The 23,953-nt window shown below is 30.0% G+C and overlaps 2 protein-coding genes across 2 annotated transcripts in view; one reads left to right on the top strand and one right to left on the bottom strand.

Annotated features, from left to right (window-relative positions):
• LOC135127212 (venom acid phosphatase Acph-1-like) overlaps window positions 1–23,953 on the bottom strand; it is an 84,231-nt gene that overhangs the window by 36,580 nt on the left and 23,698 nt on the right. The gene's annotated exons all lie outside the window — the stretch shown is intronic.
• Window positions 48–23,322, top strand: LOC135126567 (farnesol dehydrogenase-like). Its single transcript, XM_064052596.1, has 5 exons — window positions 48–130; window positions 22,194–22,441; window positions 22,502–22,963; window positions 23,015–23,164; window positions 23,213–23,322. Exons 2-5 carry the CDS (start codon window positions 22,334–22,336, stop codon window positions 23,252–23,254), a joined length of 762 nt encoding a protein of 253 aa, XP_063908666.1. The 5' UTR covers window positions 48–130; window positions 22,194–22,333; the 3' UTR covers window positions 23,255–23,322.

Below are 23,953 nucleotides of genomic sequence, written 5' to 3'. Positions count from 1 at the left end.
GTCGTCAAGAATTAGAACTCCAAGAACGTGCGAGGTGTAAACATGGAAGGTCCTATCGTAAAGATGTCGTTGAATGTTTATTTGAATTTTTTTTTTAATCGACAATGGTAGTGTGTTTTAAGCTCAAAAAGTGAGTACTTGTGGAAATCATTTTTTTAATTTGAAAATTTTAAACTGTTTTTTCTTTACATATCCAAATATATTAACATTTTCTAAATAACGCTACAAAGGAGTTTTGAATTTGTAATGGCGTTTATTAAATTTTTCAAAACATTCTCTACACATTTGATGAATATTTTTTTTTTAAGATTTCAGTAAATTTAAGTAATCGCTAAATTATGGTATTATGCGCAATTTTCATAATTTTTTTGACACGTTATAGTATTTGAAACTAAGTATATATAGACTACTTTAAAGAGTTCAAAAATACTTTCTCAATCATTTTAAACTGATATATTAATATATTAATTTTTTTTTAATATTTTCTGTAACTGGTCTTAATAATTTTTTGAATAAATGGCAGGCTGAACGTTCGAAATAACAAAAATTAGTCTTAAATCTTCGGAAACTAAAAATAAATAATTCTAATAATATTTTTGGGAAGAGTGATGAGAAAACACAAAATGTTACTTTAATAATGTTTAATGTTTATAAAATTTATTTTTGTGTATGAGTATCTCTACATTATGGCAACTAACAATTTCAACGAATTTGCGACTTTTTGAAATGCAAGCTTTGCAACTATTGTGAAAATAATGCTGAAATTAATTTTTGCTAGTAGTAGTTGGAGATCTGTGATTATGAGCCAACATCTGTCTCAATTCTTAAAAAAAATCCGCTCGAATTAAACCATAGAAGTAAAATAAAATTTCTGTAATTGTTTTTGTTTTTACAATATATTAATAAAAAATTATTAGACTGAATATGAAATCATTTTGATCCAAAGAGCTTCTCAGACACTATTCTTGAAGCATTAGGATCGGTTTGAATTCAGATGACTAAGTATGTTGTCACAGAAAGAAAAATCTGAAAATAAAAATAGTGATCAAGTACATAATTAAGTTTAAATTTCTAGAAAGGTAAGTGTACCCTTAGTGCCAAATTATAGTTTAAGTGAAAAATTCCACCTGCGGAAATTCTAACTTCATAATGTAGCGACTTGACCAGAAACATACTAATCCAAAATGTTATACTCAGTGTGGAAAAAAAAAATCTGCGAGTTACCTCATTCCGGAACATTTCTTCTTTCTTCTCAATTGTTAATCTATTCAAGGTATCCCCCGTTTTAACAACCTGAAAAAAGAGAATATCATTCTTGAAGTTAAACTCAGTGAAACAAACCTACCGAAGACTTTATTTTCTCCGCGACGAAAATTAGAATTCCTAATTTATAGCAAAACAAAACTATGCCAGCAAATACAGGAAAATTTGTCTGTTTTCCATTCATAAAAGCATTAATAATGAGTCCATATAAGTTTAGAGTCGTGGTCACGAATCATCGCTATTAGAATTAAAATTGTGTTTAAGTGGTTACATTGTTCTAACAGGTTGCAAATTTTCAAATAAATAACCATACATTTTCGAAAATCTTCAGGTGATAAGCACTTTTCTTTGAGCTTTGAATTAATAGCCGAAAACATTAAAACAACGCTATTGTAGATAGTCAGAAATTGGCATGGCAATGTTAGTTCTATGGTCATCATAACGAAATACATTATGAAAGTTACCGACACTTGGAAAAGGGTAAATTTTGTTGAGGTAGTATAAATCAGATGCAACATACCACAAAACAATAACAATAGAATTTCACCTGCCATAAGTGCACATGCCAACCACACTGAACTTCCATAATACAAAGTTGTTTGCAAATCCTGGATATTTTTTTCTAAAGCTGCTACAGTTTTAAAGACTTTGTAGATTTTTTTCCGATACACTTTACTCCAAATGATGTTGCTGCACCCTGTCAAAATTAAAAAAAAATCTCTGAAGAAGCTAAGTAATTTTGTTATCAAAGAAGCTGCAAAAAATTGCGGAAAATATTTAAACAAGTAAATCGTTGGCAAAATTATGAGTAAAATGTGAAGTATTTGTATTGCTATGTTTAGACGAAACGAAGAACGAGGTTCGACAATGTCTTCCAGATGAAAGTGGAGGAAGCCGAAATAACGTAGAACGTGGTAGTTGAGTTTTAGGAGCGGAGAAATGCTTGAGAAGTCGGTCATGATGTATTTGATTTCTTTTAAAGATCAATACAGGTGTTGTGGACTGTACTGTAAATATTTCAGTGTTGTGTTACAACTAGACAGTTAATTAATTATTAAAGCTTTTTTAGTTTCATTGATCATCGTGGTCATTGTTTCGGTATCATTTAATTTATTAGACTTTTTTGTGTTCTTATTTTCTGAAGAACATTCTTTTCTGTTTATGTTTTCATTGGTGTTTATTTTTTAAGTTCTTTAATATTAAATTTCACAATTTACAGAAGGTTTACAAAATGTTAATATGTAACAACGTTTCAGGGTAACTGCATTTTTAGTTTCTAAGACAAATGGTAAATTTGTGTTTTAACAGTTTTTTTTCAAAAAAAAAAACAAACAAAAACCACCATGCGCAGATTTAAAAATGAAAATAGATTAATAACCGTAGAGAAATTCTGTGTAAATAATCTTAGAACAATTTTTTCAAGATTGTATTTTTTCAGATTTAAAAAATTCCTTAAAAAAAGCGTAAGCTGTCAGAGCATAGTTAATTCTGATGGTCTTATCATCCGTTTGTCGAAGATTTTGCTGATAATAATTTATAATTTTTTTATGAGGACTCCACAAGTCTGAATTTGTTTACAAAATGGTAATTTGAAAACGGCTACAAGTATCTGAAAATTTTGTAATTCAATTAGGTGTCACAGTTATTGCTATTTTCGATTTTTTCTTATACAGAAAATCTGGGTGCCGAGGGTAAAACTCAACACGGATTCATAAACCAGTATGTTATTTTATAAAATTTCAAAAACGCTTACCAAGCAAAATTTTGAGGTGACGTCATCAAATTGTTGATTGGGATGAATAGACAAATTCTGGTTAGTGTTACCATCTACGTCGGTCCAGTAGTTTCGAAGATTACTTGTCTAATAGAAATCGACACAAACGATAAACGACAGACAGAGAGACAAACGGGAGACCTATTGTTTGGTATTCTTGGAGTCTGAAACGTCGAGAAAATATGAAAGTAAAGGAAGAAAATAGAGACGAGACTTGAATAATATTTAATTTTTATTGAATTTATTTTCTTAAACAAGTAATATTTGTGCCTACATTATTTGAAAATAACAATCCAAAATTTTATTTTCCACTTCTTGTAAAACGACTTTGACTGATGTTGAAGCCTGAAAACTTGTAACTTCTGTCAATTTACAATGTTTTGTTTGTTGTACTAAGAGAAAATAGTAGTGCATTGAATTAAAAATCATTTTTTGAAAAGTTTGTCAGAGACTATTCTTGAAGCATTAGGATCCGTTTGAATTAAAATGACTAGATATGTTGTCACGGAAACAAAAATCTGAAAACAAAAATAATGATAATGTAAGTACGTTTAAATTAGCTGAAAAATACCCTTAGTGCCAAATTATAGTTCAAATCAAAAATTCCACCTGCTGAAACTCGAACTTCATAATGCAGTGATTTTACAAGAAACGTGTTAATCTAAAATGTGTTCTCAGTATAAAGAAAAAGAAGTCTAGCATTACCTCATTTTGAAATATTTCTTCTTTCTTCTCAATTGTTAGTCTATTTAATGTCTTTCGCGTTTTAATAACCTGAAAACAAAAACCGAAAAATATTATTCTTGAGGTTAAATTCAATCCCAAAACTTACTGCAGATCTTATTTTCTCAGCAACGAAAATCAATATTCCCATTTTATAAGCAAAATAACCTACCGAAGCAAGTACAGGAAAGTTCATTCGTTTTCCATTCATAAAAGCATTAATTATGAGTCCATATAAGTCTAGAGTCATGGTTACAAATCGTGTAGAAAATGCTATTAGAATTAAAACTGTGTTTAAGTGGTTACATTGTTCTAACAGGTTGCAAATTTTCGAATAAACACCCATACACGTCCGAAAGACTTTAGGTGATAAACACTTTTCTTTTAGCTTCGAATTGATAGCCGAAAACATTAAAGCGATGTTGTTGTAGACAGTAAGGAATTGACACGATAGAGTTATCTCTATGGTCATCATGACCACATATATTGTGAGTGTTATCAGAACATGCAGAAGAGTAAATTTTGTTGAAATACCATACATTAGATGCAATACACCACAAAAGAACAGTAATCCAATTTCACCTGCCATTAGAACATAGGCAAACCAAACCGAATTTTTGTAATCTAGACTTATTCGTAAATCTTTGATATTTTTTTCCAAAGCTGTTAAAGTTTTGAACGTATTGTATATTCTTTTGCTATACACTTTGCTCCAAATGATGTAGCTGCCTCCTGCTACAATTAGAAAAAAAGCTCGGAAAAAACTAAGCAATTTTGTGATCAAAGAAGCTGAAAAAAATTGCGGGAAATATTTAAACATGTAAATAGACGGCAAAACTATCAATAAAGCATGAAGAATGTGTACTGTGATACTGAGACGAAGAGAATGACGAGGTTTGACAATGTCTTTGAGACGAAAATGTAGAAACCCAAAACAGCGTAAAACATGATAGTTGATTTTTAGAAGTGGAGAAACTCGTGAAATATTCATATATCTGGAATAATTTGTTCTAAGGACTAATGGATCCATAAACGTGTTGTATTCTAAACTGTCAATATCTGAATATTTGTTTGTAAGCCAGTAATTACTTACTGTTTATTAAAGTTTCTTTAGTGGCATCCATTACAAAGGTAATTATTTAGATATCATTTAATTTATTAAACTACGATGTTTTTCTGAAAACAAGAACTCTAATATGAGTGGAGTGCGTACCATAATATAAATTTCAAGATTTCACTCAATTTACTAAGCAAAATTTTGATATGACGTAAAATTTCATTGTAAGACGTCCAGTAGTTTTGAAGAACCAGATAGGCGACAGGTGCCATACTTTTTCGTGACCTACTTATCTGTTATGGAAGCAAAAATTTTCTTATCTAATCAGCAGTAGTTTTATCTTTGCTTCTAGATGTGATAGGTTATTTATCAGTGACATCCATAGATAAGACAGCCATTTGAACTAAAGCACTACGTTCTAGGTTATGTTCTTCAAAATGGAGGAAAAAGATTTTTAAAAAATTGTGCTTTAGAATTCACAAACATTCTGAGAAAAACAACGAAAATCCCGAATTTTTAGAGGCCAAAAATTATGAAAAAAATCGTGTTGAGGTTATTTATCCAAATTTAGTTTAGTTTTCGAAATATCTCAATTGAAAGTTAGAATTTTAAAATATCTCAAAATTTGCCGTAACATATTTTCACGAATCTAGAAAAAAAGTGGGAATTTAAGAAGCAATGAAGCCGAAAATAATTTCTGGAGGTCGAACTCTACAAATAATCTCTTTGGGTAATTTTCGAAAGTGGGCGAAAAAAGTCAAAATTTCAAACGGGGGAAACGAAAACAATGAGATTTTGGAAAAGATGTGTAAAAATTCACAAAAAAATTTTCTTTCGCCAAAAACTGGGTTGAAAAAAATTAAAAAAAAAAATCGTGTGTGCTCCGAGTTCAATGTTAAATTTTCAAAATATGTTGAAATTTGCCTTAAATCTCTTTGAGGATTCTGGAAAAATTGTAGTAATTTTTGAAGAAATAAACCCGAACAAATAACTTTTGGAAATTGAAATCTATAAAAAGTTTTTTTCGGTAATTTTCGATGTGGTCAAAAAAAGGTGGCAATTTCATTGAAAAAATGAAATCTTGGAAAAGTTATCTAAAAATCCATAAAAATTCTGTGTTAATAGAATTTGAGGTGCTGATTTTAGAAACATTGAAAATTATAGCTCATTCGTAAAATTTTTGTTAAGGAATTTTTAGCGCAATTTTAGAAAAACTGAAAGGTAAAAAATTATGAAAAAAAATGTGTTCACTCAGGAATGACACGTGAATGAGAAAAAATAACTCAACACGAGGACTAGTTTTCGAAATATTGCATTTTGACGATACTGGAAAAATGGTAAGAATTTTCGAAAAACGAAACCGTAAAAAACTTCTGGAGATCGAAATTAATAAAATAGATTGTTTTATTAATTTTAAACGGTGGAAAAGGTCTAAAATTTCAAATTATCGAAAAATTCATCGAAAAGTAAAAAAACTATGTTTGCAATTGCATTTGTTACATGTTTTGAAAATATTCAGAAATGCAAATATTTTTTTCAAATTTCATGTACAAAGTTTCAGTCGGCTAAAATTTTTTGATTTTTTCCATAATTCACTTTCAATTGTATCAAAGTACGTAAGAATATGTAAATTTTGTTCACAATTCAATTTTTCAAATCACTCTTTTGAAATTTTTGACTACTTGAGCCCCTTGGAAAATAACTTAAAGAGATTTTTTTGTAGATTTCGACCTCTGGAAGCTATTTTGCCTTTTATTTGTTCGAAATTTCAAACCGTCAAAATGAACTTTGTAAACTGAAAAAAAAAAAATTAAAACAGAATATTTGGAAAATCGGGGTTGGTGACCATAAACACGCTATATTTTTCAAATCAACCATATCTTGGAATTTGTTGTTGATTTTTAGTCAATATTGCCAAAAAGTTCAATTTTGCACTTTCCCTCGAGAATTTTAGAAAATCAGCCAAACAATTTTTTTTTGTAGATTCCGATTTCAGAAGTTCTTTCGGCTGCATTTCTATGAAAATTTCTACCACTTTTCCATAATCGCCAAAAAGAAAGTTGCAATTTTTAGATTTTTTTTTAAAATAGTACTTTAAAACCAAATATTTGGAAAATTTTGGTTCGTAACCATAAACATACTGTATTTTTGAAATCAATACGTCGAGATCTATATATCCCAGAGTTTTTTGTTCATTTTAAGGCATTTTTATGAAATTTTGACTTTTTCTCGAGCACCCTCAAAAGTTTCCTGAAAAAATTTTTTTTTAGGTTTTGACGTTCCGAAATTATTTTGAGCAAAATGAATGTACAATTTTTAGAATTAAAAAAATATATATCTTAAAATCGAATTTTTAGAAAATTTTGGTTCGGGACCATAACTTCGCAATATTTTTCAAGTTATTGTAATTATTTATAAATTTTATCTTTTCCAACCTAACATTATTTTGTTGTTAAATGCCATTTTCAGTGACCCTAAATTTTTGATGTGACTCTTTCTACACCCTAATAAAGCCATAAACAGTTGAATTTTCACAGTCTACTCCAAATACATTTTTTATTTTACACCCACTACATTTCACATTTTACATTTAAAAGTGTTTCACGGTAAAATTAAATTTAAACCCGGTTTTATAATATGTAATGATATTATTTCATCAACGTTAAACTACAGCAACAGCATTAATTATTTGTGACTGTTGTATTACAAATTCTAATACAATTTGGTCAAAACATTAGACAAATTACATAATCGATTTTGTCGCATTAGTTGGTAAAGCTGTTATTACTAGAGTTAATGTGTATCTAAAATTGGCTCTTTGAAACCACTATAAACTTTTCTTTTAATTATTGCCTTAACTTTACTTCATGAAAATTTTATTTGGCTAGGAATTTAATAAAATTCTTAAAATTTTATAGTAAACCATGCAGTAATTTCGGAGATTATGCGGCTAATAAAACTAGCAAAAAGAGACAGACAGGCGAAAATGGGGATCCTACTTTTACATAAAATAAAGAATTTAATACATCTAAACCCACGATTTATTGACTAATAAAAAACTGATACTTATAATTCCATTTATGGATTTAAAATTTAAATAATTAAGGACGAGACAAATTCCCTGCTATAATTTTCGAAGCTTTCGGGTCGGTCTGAATCAATATTACTAAATACATAATGATAGATGTAAAAATCTGAAACCCAATTTTTAGTGTTATAATTCTGCTTTAACTCATTTCTGACAGTCTTACATTAACACCCAAACTATAGTTTAAATTGAAATACCCTCCCACAGATATCTTGACTTGGTCGTGCAAAATATAAAGCAGGAAAGCCTTAATCTGAAAAGTCCACATTCAATCTACCACTCAGTAAATATTTGCACATGTGTACCTCTTTCTTATGTATTTGTTGATTTTCAATAACAGCCAGTTTTACCAGGGAGCGCCTTACTTTATTTGCCTACCGATCAGTTGTTATTAAAATTTACTTCCGTTGAATTTACTTACAGAACTTGTTAAATTCTCTGCATTAAAAATCAACCCCCACATTTTGTAAATCATCAATGCGCTTCCATATAACGACGAAATCAACGTAGTTAAGGCCATTTCATACTCATGCACTATAGCACCATAAACCTCCAACGTCATCAACACAAAGCTCGAAGTAAACAACAAAATAATCTGAATATTGTAAAGCTCGTTCATAAGTCTAATAACATCAGACAGTTTTGTGTGAAGATCGCAACAAAGGCGATATTTTTTCACAGAAATGGTCTTCGAGTTTAGCTCGTGGTCGATCTGAAGAAACATTAATCTTGCAGTGTTTGTAAACAGAACGTACTGACAGTAAAAAGTAGCTTGAGACCAGAAAATAAACGTAAATAGAAAAACAACAACGACTTGAGTGTCTAGCGTTATTTTTATGGTGTCTTTGTCAAACATCGTATGTACGAACATTAAAAACAACGACAACAAAACGTCTATCGTCATCAATACACCGCCCGCTGTTTTCACCGTACCATAGTTCAGATCGAACGCAGCTCTTTGGAAATCTTCATCCAGTTGATAGAAATACTTGAATAGTTTGAAAATTTGTCTTTGGTAGATTTTGCTCCAGAAAATGTTGTCTAAGCCGGTGAGGACTGTTAGTAATCCGGTGAAAAAGCCAACAAGTTGTGAGATGACTGTCTGCGTTTGAAACATGCTGAAGTACTTCGGGAAAATAATTATTGCCACTGTTCCATATGCAATGTGGAAGATGTGAGCTAGAATTGAAAATTTAGAGAGTGAGGGGCGAGTTTTGCTTAAGTCGTTCAGGGAGAAGTGGACGAAACCCAGACATTTCAAGTTGAAATGGATAACTTTCAGGATTGTGAAAATTTTACTTCTCTTTGTGTGCATTTCTGGAAATGAATGACCGTTTCGGAGAATGTGGGTCAATAGGTTTCATGGACGCATTGTCACGCACATAATCAAGAATATGAAGGGAAGGAGAAAGATTAATTGAGTTTATTGATAGGGTTACTTTGAAAAATCAAAATGCTTGATAATTGATAAAACGAGGAGTGAACTTCATTCACGTTGGAAGTTGACTTTCGCAGATAACATTTAATTAATAAATTTTATGATGACGTCATTCACTCGCTAGAGAGGATGAACACATAAATTATAATTGTTGTGGTGTAACCATGAAATCAATGCAAATAAATTGTTAAAATTTCAATAAATCCTTTTGTGTATTCTAATACACGCTGTGAATTTTGCTTTTACAACTTTGTTTTTTACGATAATTCGAAAAAAAAATAGTATCATACTTATTTCAAGCGAGGTTGGCATAAATAATTTTTGTTATAACGTCATCAAGTGAACGAAACGCAGATATTTTAAATTGAAGTGAATAATTCTCAAGGTTGTTAAAATTTTACTTTCAAAGTCATTTAAAAAGCGAAATATTGACACGGATGAAAACATTTTTACAAAAAATGAAATATATGAAATGTAAAAATGAAATTTGTTCGATTTGTCTTCAACTGAATTTGTAGGCTAATCTATTGTAGAAACAATTCATTTCTGTAAATAGTTGTTGAATTTCGTTCCAGCCAAAAACGTGTTTCATTCCGTATCTCAAAAAATAGTTTTCAGGTATTAATATTCAGGAATCGATTGGATAAATTAATTCGGCAATGATGCAGAGATGGATTCTAGAGGGAAAAATTACTCCAGAAACTCATTTTTTCGTAGTTTAAAATCTCATGGTTATGGTACTTTGTGCTAACTTCTTTATTCATCAAAAAAATGCTAATTTGGACCTCCTGAATAGGAATGTTAGTTCAGATTTGAGCTATAAAACTTCCTGAATCTTTACACGAACTTCCTTATTCGTAGATATTTTTTTCGCACAATTTTTTGAGAATTTTTAGGCAACTTTTCCAAAAACTGAAATTTTTGGAATTTTTCGACTACCTTTGAAAATTACTTAAAGAATTTTTTGTACAAATCGATTTCCAGACACGAGCGGCTTACGAGTTATTATTATTACTAAATATCGAAAATATTACATACATTGTCGTTTTTAGGAGTCCACGAAGAATGTTTTGGCAAAAAATGGAATTAATCAAACCAAAAAACGTACAATGTGTAATTTTTCTATGCCAGAAAATCAATTTTTATTTGATTATTTTTTTTATTTTTGGTTTTTTAATTTGTCGTTTTTCAATTTTTGGATTTGCAGTTTTCCGAGTTTTCAAGTTTTGGCTTTTTCAATTTTTAATTTTTGAACTTTGAAATTTTTCGGTTTTACGATTTTGTTGTTTTTAGTTTTCAATTTTTATATTTAATTTTTTTTAACTTTATGATTTTTAATTGTGGGTATGCATTAATTTCAACAATGACAACAAATCACATTGGTGTCATTCGAATGTTGTTGCTTTCACCACGTTGATTTACATCGTGTTGACTGAGGATTTTTTAATACCACCCATATTTTGGATTTACGATTTCTCAGTTTTTCGATTTTTATTTTCCAAATTCTAATTTTTTTTATTTGAAAATTTCTGAGTTTTCAATTTTTAGTTTTTCAAAATTTTTATATCAACAAATTGACTTTATCAATTTTTTAATTTACAATTTTTCGATTTTACAGTTAGCCCAGTTTGTCAATTTCCAGATCGTTTATTCAGTTTTTGGAATTTCCAGTTTCTCGATTTTTAATATTTCGATTTTCAAATTTTCCATTTGTGAATTTTTGTTTCGGCTTTACAGTCTTCCGATATTAGGTTTTCTAGTTTTCAATCTTTGATTTTTCAATTTTACAAGTTTTGGCAGTTTTTTATTTTTTGTTTTTTTTTTGATGCAATTTTTAGATTCTTCTCCTTATTTATTTTTCCAAGTTCTCAATTGTTTAATGTTTTATTTTCAAAGATTCTAATTTTTACTTTAATTCAAAAAGGACAAACTTATTAAAACTGAAATTTTCACTATTTTACAGTTCTTGAATTTTTCAATTTTTATGCTTAAATTTTTCTTAACTAATTGAGTATTGATTTTGCAATTTCTCAATTTTCCGATTTTTGTTAGATTTCACAATTTTTTCATTTGCAATTTTTCGAATTTGTTTTAAGTTTTTCAAAGTTTCTATTTAACAACTTTTGAATTTTTCAATTTTTCGACTTTATAGTTACTTGGATTTTTAACTTTTTCGATTTAGAATTATTCAGTTTTACAGTTTTTCTATTTTACAATTTTTCGCTTTCAAGTTTTCTAGTTTTCGAATTTTTATATTATCGATCTTGCAAATTTTCGTTCCTCCGATTTTTCGATTTTTCAGTTTGTAGATATTTTAATTTTCCTTTATTCGAATTAAACAGTGCCTCAAATTTTCATTTGATTTTTCGATTTGCAATTTTTTTTAATTTTCAATTTTCAGTCTTTTCAAATTTTAGCTTTTAAATAATCAAGTTCTCGTTTTTGCATATTCAAATTTTTAATAAAAAAAACAAGTTTATTCAAAGTGAAATTTTGAAAAATGGTAAAGCAGGAGATTTTTCGGGTTGCTCTTGTATTTTATTCAAAAAATGGAAACACCCAAAATAAAAACTAAAACAATTGGAAGTCTAACAAAATAAAATATCAAAAAATTGAGAAATCTAAAAATAATAGTAGAAAGAACCAATTTAAAACGTGAAGTAACGAAATATTGAAAAACGGAAAAATTCAAAAGTGCAAAATCTAAAAATTAAAAAATTTAAACTGAAAAAATTGTGGAAACGAAAATTTAAAAATTGAAAAACTGAAAATTTTAAAAGTTGAAAAGCAAAATTTGAAATTTGAATTTAAAAAAAAATTGCGGAATTTAGAAACTGCAAATCTCAAAGGTGAAGCAACAAACAACTAAACTGGAAACTCAAAAAATTGCAAATGCAAATATTGGAGAAAGGAAAAATTAAAAATCGGGGAACGGAAAATTCGAAACACTGAAAAAACAAAAAAAAGTAAAAATCCGAAAGAATTCTAAGATGAGAGTAACAATAATTTTTCACATTTATTTTTAGTATGTTAGAAAAAAAATATTGTCCAGAAATATATCGGTCAGAAATAATAAAAATAATAATATAGCTCAAATGACTTTCATAGTGAATATTTGAAAAATTTCAATCCGGTTTACGAATTTTTAAGCAACGTTTCCAAAAAGTTAAATTTTTCAGGACGTCCACCTTATGAAATTGTTTGTTTTTGATTACTCTCAAAAATTATTTAAAGTGATATTTCTGTAGAATCCGACTTCCAGAAGTTATTTTCGACTCCTTTTCCTCGAAAATTCTACCATTTTTCCAAAATCTCCTGTATACAGTATGACAATATTTCAGGTTAGAAAAAGTGATTATAAAAAACAGAAGCTCTATTTATTTTAGGAAAATTTTTCACATTTTTCGACCACCTTCGAAAATTATCTGAAGGGAGTTTTTGGTAGATTCCTACACTCAGAAACTATTTTTAGCTCCATTTCTTTAAAAATCTTACGACTTTGAATATATCAATTTTTAAAATTAAAAAAAAAACACTTTCATACTGAATATTTGGAAAATTTGGGTCATCATTCATTACGCTGTATTTTTCTATTTTAACTTTCCAGAATTGTTTTTATTTTTCGAGAATTACTTCTATGAAATATGGACATTTTTTAAGATTAGGTAAAAAGTGATTATTAGACCGAATACCTAGAAAATCTTTCTCTGGGACCGTAAACAATATTTTACGAATCACTACGTTGAAATCTTTATCCTAGAATTCTTTAGTAATTTTTAGGCCACTTTTCCAAAAAGCTCAATTTTTCTATACTCATAAATATTTGAACTTTTTTCGACTAAATTTGAAAATTACACAAAGAGATTTTTTTGCAGAATGCGACCTCCAGAATTTATTTTCTTCGAAAATCTGTTTTTCGAGAATCTGTTAAATGAAGACTGACAATTTTTAGGAATAACCAAAAAGTGATTATTATCAAACGGAATTTTCGAAAATCTTACTCTGGAACCGAGCACTATAATTTTCGAAGTCCACATCTTAGCATTTTTGTGGATTTTTAGTCAACTTTTCCAAAAGCTCCATTTTTCAAGACTCATAAAAAATAAAAAAAATAAATAAAATAAGGGGATTTAAGTTTCCAATCTTCGACAAGAAAGAATAACACATAAGACTTTATTGTGTACAAATAGATAAAGTAAGTTCTCACGAGTCAACTCAAAGAAGAAATTGTATTTTACATTTTTTATCAATATTTGTTAAATTTGAAGTGTGTGGGTAGACATTTTTAGAGACTGTTTATTTTCAAAATGAACAACTGGATTAAGATAAATACCTCAGGTATAAGTTTAGTACGTCGTTTGTTAAGTGAAAATAAACATTCTAATTTCTCAATTATAATTACATGATTGTTGAAATTAGGATAAGTTGTAATTCGAATCTTTGTAGATATAATCAGAACAGCTTTGCAGTATTTCTAATTAATTTATTTACATGTTATATAAAACAAATAGACACAGGCAACCCTAAGTCTATCAAAAAACCGTAAAATTTGCATGATTCATTCAATAGACGTATGTTCATAATAGATCATATTTTGGCAGTTTAATCTTATCAAATTAATTCCCCAGTAAATATGCAAATATCGGCCATTCCAGGAAGCTCGTCAGTGACTAGTTCAGCAAATTTATTAGTTTGCCAAAAACTTGTGTACCAAGATGGCGTCAAAAGTTTGGGAGCGGTTTCACTATAATCTTGAAAAAACAACTAAAAATAAATAAAACTAAATCAACACCCAGTAGTTACTTTAAAATAACCAACAACTTTCAAGCCATAAACTGCTTTTATGTTATGTGTTTCCAATATAACTGTAGCACCAAATGGCGCATTCGTTTGTCGTAAAGACCAGACTGTCTAACAATATAGCAACTTGAAAGTCATGTGCTGAATACAAAGAAATTTTTCTTTCTTCCGGTAAAAGTCCCTGTGTTTTTGCCACCGAATCGTCTAGAATTTTCTTCAAAAATTTCCCTACATGATATAAAAAAATTAATAATGATAAGCCCGTAAATTCGAAAAATATTCGATTGATAGCAGAAATCAAGTTTATATTCCGAAATTAAAGCAGAAATTCAATTTTAGGGAAATCGGGAAAGCTTCATTTCCTTCAGCTCTACTAACTTCCTTATTCGTTAAGACAGATTCATGAAATTTGCTACACATATTAATTTGGACCCCCTGAATAGGAATACCAGTTTAGAATTGAGCTATGAATCATCGTGAATTTTTTTGAGTTTTTAAGAATGCTATTTATAGAAAAATGACATCAGCCGATTTTTTGGTCTCTCAGGCTCGGACCGCTAAATTTTCCGATATAAGGAATTACTTGTTGCAATCATAAAACTCCAGGGAATTCAATGTTGCAAACCGCCAGTCGGCATCTTGAAGAGTTTTGAAATGATAAACCCGTAAATTCAAAAAATATTTTTTGAGATATGGATTGAGAATCAATTTCGCTTGAAATCTAATTAATAGTCAACAATTAATAGGAGGAATGAAGCATACATTTCAAAGTTAGTCCGGAAATTCAATTTCAGGCAAATCAGAAGAGCTTCATTTTGTCGAGAAATATTCCGCCGCGTAAAATCTCGTGATACTAACTTCCTTATTCGTTAAGACAGATTCATGAAATTTGCTACACATACTAATTTTTATCACCTGAAATTGAGCTATAAGTTTTCCTGAATTTTTTTGAGCTTTTAAATTATGTTTCCTATAGAAAAACGACATCGCCCGTTTTATTGGTCTCTCAGGCTCGGACCACTACCTTATGACCAAGGAACTGTTTATTGGAACCAAAAACTTCAAGGAATTCAATGCTATGAACCGAAAGTTGGTATCTTGAACAGTTTTGAAATGATAAGCTCGTAAATTCGAAAAATATTTTTTGAGATACGGAATGAAAAGCAATTTCGCTTGAAATCAAATTAACAGTCAACGATTGATAGCAGAAATGAAGTCTATATTCCTAAATAGGTCCAGAAATTCTATTTCAAGCAAATAGGAAAAGCTTTATTTTTTCGAGAAATATTTCGGCGTGTCAAATCTCGTTGTTGAAGAACTAACTAACTTCCTTATTCGTAGAGATCTATTTTACAAAATTTTTTGAAAATTTTTAGGCAACTTTTCTAAAAACTCTATTTTCGGTATACTGCCAACTTAAGAAACTTTTGAGATTTTGTCGACTACTTTTGAAAATTATTTACAGATTGTACAAATCGACTTCCAGAAGTTATTTTCAGCTTCATTTCTTCGAAAATTCTTAGAAGTTTTGAATATACAAATAAAAAAAAAATAATTTTATTATATAGCAAAATTAATTTGGTCCGGATCATCATCTCGCTGTATTTTTCGATGCAGTTCGTCGTGTAGAGAGCAGCTTTTCCAAAAAGTTCAGTTTTTCAGGATTTCCACCTTATGAAATTTTTGGCATCTTTTCGACTGCCTTCGAAAATTTTTTAAGAGATTTTTCTGTACAATCCGATTTCCAGAAGTTATTTTTGACTTCTTTTCTTCAAAAATTCCTAGCATTTTCCCAGAATCTCCTGTATGAAGTATGGCAATACTGTAAGTTAGAAAAAACCCGCTATATTTTTGAGATCTATATTTTAGAAATTTTTGTGGATTTTTCCCTAAGTTTTACAGAAGCTATTTTTGGTTCCATTTTCTCAAACATTCTTACCATTTTTGAATTTAGCAATTTTAAAATTACTTTCATACTGAATATTTGGAAAATGTTCGTTTGGGATCATCATTGTGCTGTGCTTTTCTATTTTAGCTAATCGAATTTTATGGTATATCGCAGAATTTTTTGTGAATTTTTTTACAAATTTTTCCAAAAATCTCATTCTTTTACAAAATTGCCTAAAATTTTTTGTACAAACCGACCTCCAGACAGTATTTTAGGCTCCATTTCTTAAAAAAATTGCTACCATTTTTTGAGAATTGCTTATATGAAACATTGACATTTTTACGATTAGGTAAAAGGTGATTATTAAACCGAATACTTGGAAAATTTTTCTGCTTATGTATTAGAATTTTTTGGATTTTTAAACAGCTTTTTTTAAGCTTCATTTGTCAATAGGAAGGACCCACAAAATTTTTCACAATTTTCGGCCATTTTTGAAAATTACCCAAAGGAATTTTTTTTGTAATTCGCTCATCCAAAGGCCATTTTCTACTTCTTTTCTTCAAAAATTCTTTCAGTTACCTAATAACAAAAATTGCAATTTTTAAAATTTACAAAAAAAATTCTTTTTCAAACTCAATATTTGTGAAATCTTGATCCGAGGCCATCATTATGCTGCATTTTTCAATTCAGATCCTCGAAATCCATATCGCACAATTTTCTTAGACAACTTTTCCGAAAAGCTCAATTTTTCAATACGTATTCATGTGAAATTTTTGACATTTTTTCTACTACCCACGAAAATTACCCAAAGAGGTTTTTTTTATAAAATCCAACTCCCACATATCATTTCGGTTCCATTTCTTCGAGAATTGTTATCATTTTTCCAGAGTCACCAACATGAAATAAGCAGTTTTAAAATTAAATAAAAAAGATTTTCAAACGGATTAATTGAAAAATCGTGGTCCCGGGCAATCAGTAAGCTTAGATTTTTTTTTAATTTTTAGATAAGTTTTCAACGAAATTTGTGACCTTTTTTCAACCTACTTGGAAAATTACCTAAAGAGATTATTTTGTAAAATCCGACTTCCAGAAGTTATTTTCAGCTTCATTTTAAAAGTTTTTTGTGAATTTTGGACAATTTTTCCAAAAAGCTCACTTTTTTTACAAAATTGCGTAAAATTTTTTGCACAAATTGTCCTACAGCAAGTATTTTCGGCTCCATTTCATTAAAAAATTGCTACCATTTTTTGAGAATTGCTTATATGAAATATCGACATTTTTACGTTTAGGTAAAAAGTGATTATTAAACCGAATACTTAGAAAATGTTTTTTTCATTACCCCAGTCGAAATCTGCTTATGTATTAGAATTTTTTAGATTTTTAGACAGCTTTTTTTAAGCTTCATTTGTCAATAGGAAGAACCCAAAAATTTTTCACAATCTTCGGCCATTTTTGAAAATTACATAATGGAATTTTTTTGTAGATTCGCTCATCTAGAGGCCATTTTCTACTTCATTTCTTCAAAAATTCTTTCAGTTACCCAATTACAAAAAACCTAATTTTTAAAATTAATAAAAAATTCTTTTTCAAACTCAGTATTTGCGAAATCTTGATCCGGGGCCATCATTATGCTGCATTTTTCAATTCAGATCCTCGAAATCTATATCGCAGAATTTTTTTAGACAACTTTTCCAAAAAGCTGAATTTTTTAGTATGTATTCATATCAAATTTTTGACATTATTTCCTACTACCTCCGAAAATTACCCAAAGAGGTTTTTTTATAGAATCCAACTCCCATATATCATTTCGGCTCCATTTCTTCGAGAATTGTTACCATTTTTCCAGAGTCACCAACATGAAATAAGCAGTTTTAAAATAAAATAAAAAAGATTTTCAAACGGATTAATTGAAAAATCGTGGTCCCGGACAATCAGTAAGCTTAGATTTTTTTTTTTAATTTCTAGATAAGTTTTCCAAAAAGCTCAATTTTTCAATGAAATTTGTGACCTTTCTGAATCTACTTCGAAAATTACGTAAAGAATTTGTTTTGTAAAATCTTACTTCCAGAAGTTATTTCCAGCTTCATTTAAAAAAAAAAGTGTGCTTCAAACCGAATATTTGAAAATCTTGCTCTAGGACCGTAAATAATATTTTACGAATCACCACGTCGAGATCTGTATCCTAGAATTATTTTATGAATTTTTAGGCCACTTTTCCAAAAAGGTCAATTTTTCAATGCTCATAAAATATCTGGCTTTTTTTCGGCTAAATTCGAGAATTACACAAAGAGATTTTTTGCAGAATGCGAACTCCAGAATAGATTTTTGGCTACATTTCTTCGAAAATCTGTCTTTCCAGAATCTCTTAAATGAAGTGTGACAATTTTTCGGATTAACCAAAAAGTGATTAATTGATTATTATCAAACGGAATTTTCGAAACTCTTGCTCTGGAACCGAGCACTATAATTTTCGAAGTCTACCTCTTAGCATTTTTGTGGATTTTTAGGCAATTTTTCCAAAAGCTCCATTTTTCAAGGCTCATAAGAAATAAAAAAATAATAAAATATGAGGATTTAAGTTTCCAATCTTCGGCAAGAAAGACTTTATTGTGTCCAAATAGATAAAGTAAGTTCTCACGAGTCAACTCAAAGAAGAAATTGTATATTACATATTTTATCAGTGTTTGTTAAATTTGAAGTGTGTGGGCAGATGTTTTTACAGACTGTTTACTGTTAATGAACAATTGGATTAAGAAAAATGCCTCAGTTGTAAGTTTAATACGTTGCCCATTAAGTGAAAATAAACATACTAATTTCTCAATTTAATCACATGATTTTTTAAATTAGAATAATTTGTAATTCCGGTCTTAGAAGATATAACAATATTTCAAATTAATTAATTTACACGTTATATAAAACAAATAGACATAGGCAAGCCTAAATCTATCGGAAAAACCATAAGATTTGCATGATTCATTCAGGTGGACGTATGTTCATAAGGATTTAAATTTTGGCAATTTTATCTTATCACGTTAATCCCCCAGTAAATATGCAAATATCGACCATTACAGGAAGGTCGCCAGCTATTAGTTCAGCAAATTTACCAAATTCGCAAAAACTTGTGTACCAAAAGTTTGGGAGCGGTTTCACTGTAATCCTGAAAAAACAACTTAAAATAAACAAAACTAAATCCACACCCAGTAGTTATTTTAAAATAACCGACAACCTTCAAGCCATAAACTCATTCTATGTTATGTATTTCAAATATAACTGTAGCGCCAAATGGCGGCGTACGTTTGCTATAAAGACCTAGACTGTTTAAAAATATAGCAACTTGAAAGTCGTGTACTGAATACAAAGAAATTTTTTTTCTTCCGGTAAAAGTCAAGTGTTTTTGCCACCGAATCGTCTAAAATCTTCTTCAAAAGTTTTCCTATATTATACAAAAAAAATTAATAATGATAAGCCCGTAAATTCGAAATATATTTCTCAGGCTCGGACCGCTAAATTATCTGGTACAAGGAACTATTTGTTCCAACCAAAAAACTCCAAGGAATTCAATGCTACAAACCGAAAGTGGATATCTTGAACAGTTTTGAAATGATAAGCTCGTAAATTCGAAAAATATTTTTTAAGATACAGCATGAGAAGCAATTTCGCTTCAAATCTAATTAATAGTCAACGATTAATAGCAAAAATGAAGTCTACATTGCAAAAATAATCCAGAGACGCAAATTCAGACAAATTGGAAAACTTTCATTTTTTAGAGAAAAAAAATCGCGTGGTTGTGATACAAAACTAACTTCCTTATAGGAATCGTTAAGACAGATTTATGAAATTTGTTACACATACTAATTTGGACCTCCTAAATAGGAATACGAGTTAGAATTGAGCCATGGATTATCCTGATTTTTTTTAGTTTTTAAATAATGCTATCTATAGAAAAATGATATCGCCAGTTTTAGTGGTCTCTCAGCCTGGACCGCTAACTTATGCAACCCAAAATATCATGTGTTGCAACTAGAAAACTCCAAGGAATCGAATGCTGAAACCTGAAAGTCGGTATTCTGAACCGTTTTGAAATGGTGAACTCCTAAATTCGAAAAATATTTTTTAGACAAGGAATGGAAAATAATTTCGTTTGAAATCGAATTGATATTCAACGATTGCTGCCAGAAATGAATTCTACAGTAAAAATTTAATTCAGAAACTCAGTTTCATACAATTCGACAATCATTGTTTTTTCGACAAAGTCGATATCTGGAACCGTTTACAAATGGTGAGCCCCCAAAACCCGAAAAAAAATTTTTGAGATACGGAATGAAGCATAATTTCGCTTGAAATCGGATTGATATTCAACGATTGATGCCAGAAATGAATTCTACGATAAAAAATTAATTCAGGAACTCAATTTCAGACAAATCGGATATTTATTATTTTTTTGTGAAATATTTCCGTGCGTAAAATCTCGCGATTGTGGTACTTGTAATAAGTACCTTACGCGTTACCTAATGCAAATTCCTGAAACTTGTTACATATACTAATTTGAACCTCCTGAACATGAATCGCGGTTCAGAAATGAGCTACTTACTTCCCTGATGTTTTTGATATTTTAAATAATGCTTCCTCTAGAAAAATAGCATCGCTCATTTTATAGGTCTCTCAGGTCCAGATCTCCAAATTGTTCGACCCAAAGCATTCCTCGTTGGAACTAAAAGACCCCAAGGAATCGAGTTGTAAACTAAAAGTCGATATCTTGAACCGTTTTCAAATGGTGAGCCCCTAAACCCGAAAAATATTTTTTGTGATACGGAATGAAACGCAATTTCGCTTGAAATCGGATTGATATTCAACGATTAATGACAAAAACGAATTCTACAGCGAAAAATTAGCTTAGAAACTCAATTTCCTGCAAGTCGTATAATCTTCATTTTTTTCGTGGAATATTGAGCCCGTAAACTCAAAAAATATTTTTTTAATTCAGGAATTGAACACGATTTCAGTTGAAATCGATTTATTTTCTACAATTGATGGCAGAAAGGAATGAAAAGTTAGTTTAGAATCTCAATTTCAGGCAAATCGTAAACTTTTATTTTTTCGTGAAATATTTTGCCGCGTAAAATAAAAAATTTATTAATTCGGATTTTCGGAATTGAGCTATGGGACTGCCTGAATTTTGTTTGACTTCTTATAACACCCGAAATGATTGACTAAACAAAAATTAAAAAAATAAGGTGCAAAAATGAAAATTACCAATGTGCCCCAGTGGATAAAAAAAAACGTTCTTAAAATACTAACAGACAAAAAATTAAACTATAACTGAAAACAACTGACAAATAACAAATGAAAGAACATATAAATTATTTTCACCTATACAATAATCTCGTTTAGTTATGAACTTATTTCCAAAAAACTTATTTTTGCAATACCCCTGGAAGTTTAATCGAGTTTGACCTTGTAAACTTCCTTAATTTTTTTAGAATTAAAATTAAAAAAAATCCACCCACTTACCATAATTCACTAACAAAAGCTATTGCAGTGTCATAGCGATTAAAAACGTTATATAATATTCAAGGTAACATCTGCGAATATTTTTATTTATTAATAATGTACTCAATGTTTGCAGGCTGAGATTCCTCATATACTGTTTTTTAAATATTAGCAAGTCTGCAAGGTTTGTAGAATGTATTTAAACCCATAAGTAGTGACAGTAAATAATTCGAAATTTTCAAAACAAAGGTTTAATTGGTTTAATGAATTTAGGAACAGGATGTCTATTCGTTTAAAAGTAAGTTCACATGATTGATGATATTCAAGGTTTCGACCTGAAATAAAAAACTATAATTTAATCATAAAACGATATGCGTTATAGCAATAGTAAAAACCGTATGTCTTCTTTGGATATATCATATAAACCTGTATTATTTATTTATTTTTTTATTTTATTAAATTATGAAAAGAGATTCGCAACTCAAAAAAATATATGACCTTGCAAAAATCTGCACTATACCGGGTGTACCAGATTTGGCTCCTTGGGTTCTTTGACAATAACTAGGCATGATAAATTGAGCCCAAAACAAAATAATCAAAAGTGTCATCAATTTTCTCTCCATGTAACATAGTTTTTAAAACGACAGTAAAAACTAATTGATTCTATCGTAGAAAGAAAAAAAATGGGCCATCCAGTGTACCCACGTCCACGCAACAATTACAATCCAGTTTAGCCTATTCTATTTTTATTCGGTGATACAACACCGCTGAAGTTATAAAAACCCATCACCACAAACCCATAGACAAAAGCCATGGCGTCTTGTATGCAGAGATGGGTGGGAAAATTAGCCATCGTAACAGGCGCAAGTTCTGGAATAGGCGCTGCCCTTACCGAGAAACTAGTAGACGCTGGTGTTAACGTAAGTACCTTCAATGACCTAATTTTGACTTAATCAAATTAACGAAGTTACTTAACTCAGGTTGCTGGTATAGCTCGTCGTGTGGACCGAATCCAAGAACTTTCCAAAAAGCTCTCCGGCAAAAAGGGCCACCTTTACGCCGTCAAAGCCGATTTATCTAAAGAAGAGGACATCGTGGCGGCTTTCAAGCAAGTTTGTGACAAGTACGGTCCTGTTCACATTTTGGTAAACAATGCAGGAATCATGCCTAACACCGGACTCAGTGACGGTGATGCTAAAATTTGGAAGCAAGTTCTTGATATTAACGTTTTCGGATTATGTGTGGCCACAAGGGAAGCGGTAAAAGTGATGAGATGTAACAAAATTGAGGGGCATATTGTGCACATTAACAGTCTTATTGGACACTTGGTGCCGGATTTGGCAGGGCTGAATGTGTATCCGGCGTCGAAGTTCGCCGTTACGGCCCTGGCGGAGACGCTGCGGCAGGAGTTCAATAGAGAAGAGGAGAGGATTAAAATTACGGTTTGTACAGAGTGTTTCGTTTAAAATTACAGGTTAATTAAAAAACCGTAGAGTGTGAGTCCTGGGGGTGTTGCTACAGGTCTTTTAGGAAAGGATAAATTCAATATTGATCCTAGCGTTTTAAATCAAATGCCGCTTTTGGAACCGGAAGATATAGCTTGTGCTGTCATGTACGCACTTTCCACTCCCCCTCGTGTTCAGGTAAATATATATATTTTTTATTGTAGTGTGTTATTTGGCTGGTTTTAGATAAGTGAAATTATTATACGACCTAATGGACAGAAAGCATAAAGTTGTTTTGGTTCGATCAATATGTTTATTACTATATGTAAACATACCAAATAAAATCTTAAGCCATGTTTGAGCTATTTTTTTACTATTTTCTATGAAGTTTATATGATTGATGTGTTTATTTATTTATTTAACACCGGAAATGTTGCAGTAAAGTCCTCGTACCACTTTTACATATCTAACTGTAATGAAATTCTGGGTTTTTTCCTGTTTGTTATGTATTTTTCATTAATTTTCGGCTTCTTTATTTGAAATTCCTACTGTTTTTCCAAAATGTGGCAATTTTTAGGAATTAAAAACACGTTGATCACCAAATTTGATGATCAGATTTCGAAAATCTTGCTCTAATGGCGTAAACACCCTATATTTTCGAATCATCACGTTCATTCTACAATCTATCTCTTGTTATTTTTGTGGAATTTTAGGCAAATTTTCCAAAAGCTTAATTTTTCAATATTCCCCTCTTACGAAATTTTTAATCTTTTTGACTACTTTTGAACATTAATTTTGTAGACTCCCACAACCAGAAGCTATTTTTGGATTCATTTCTTCAAATTCTTACCAATATGAAATATAGCAATCAAAATTTTTTGAGAATATTTAAGCAAAAATTTCAAAAACTCCATTTGGAACAGTGCCAAATTTTTGACATTTTTTCGACTACCTTTGAAAATTATGTAAAGATTTTTTCCTGTACAA

Source organism: Zophobas morio, unplaced genomic scaffold (assembly GCF_036711695.1).
Source record: "Zophobas morio isolate AGI-343-1 ecotype UQ-CSIRO unplaced genomic scaffold, CSIRO_AGI_Zmor_V1 ptg000011l, whole genome shotgun sequence".
NCBI classification, from domain to species: domain Eukaryota; kingdom Metazoa; phylum Arthropoda; class Insecta; order Coleoptera; family Tenebrionidae; genus Zophobas; species Zophobas morio.
This window is presented reverse-complemented; position numbering and strand designations above follow the sequence as displayed.

Excerpts from the sequence above, each read along its gene's own strand:
- LOC135126567 (XM_064052596.1), top strand. The coding sequence starts at position 22,334 with ATGGCGTCTTGTATGCAGAGATGGGTGGGAAAATTAGCCATCGTAACA. Across the intron at positions 22,964-23,014 it reads AGGAGAGGATTAAAATTACG|AGTGTGAGTCCTGGGGGTGT; the intron begins GTTTGTACAGAG and ends AAAAAACCGTAG. Across the intron at positions 23,165-23,212 it reads CCACTCCCCCTCGTGTTCAG|ATAAGTGAAATTATTATACG; the intron begins GTAAATATATAT and ends GGCTGGTTTTAG.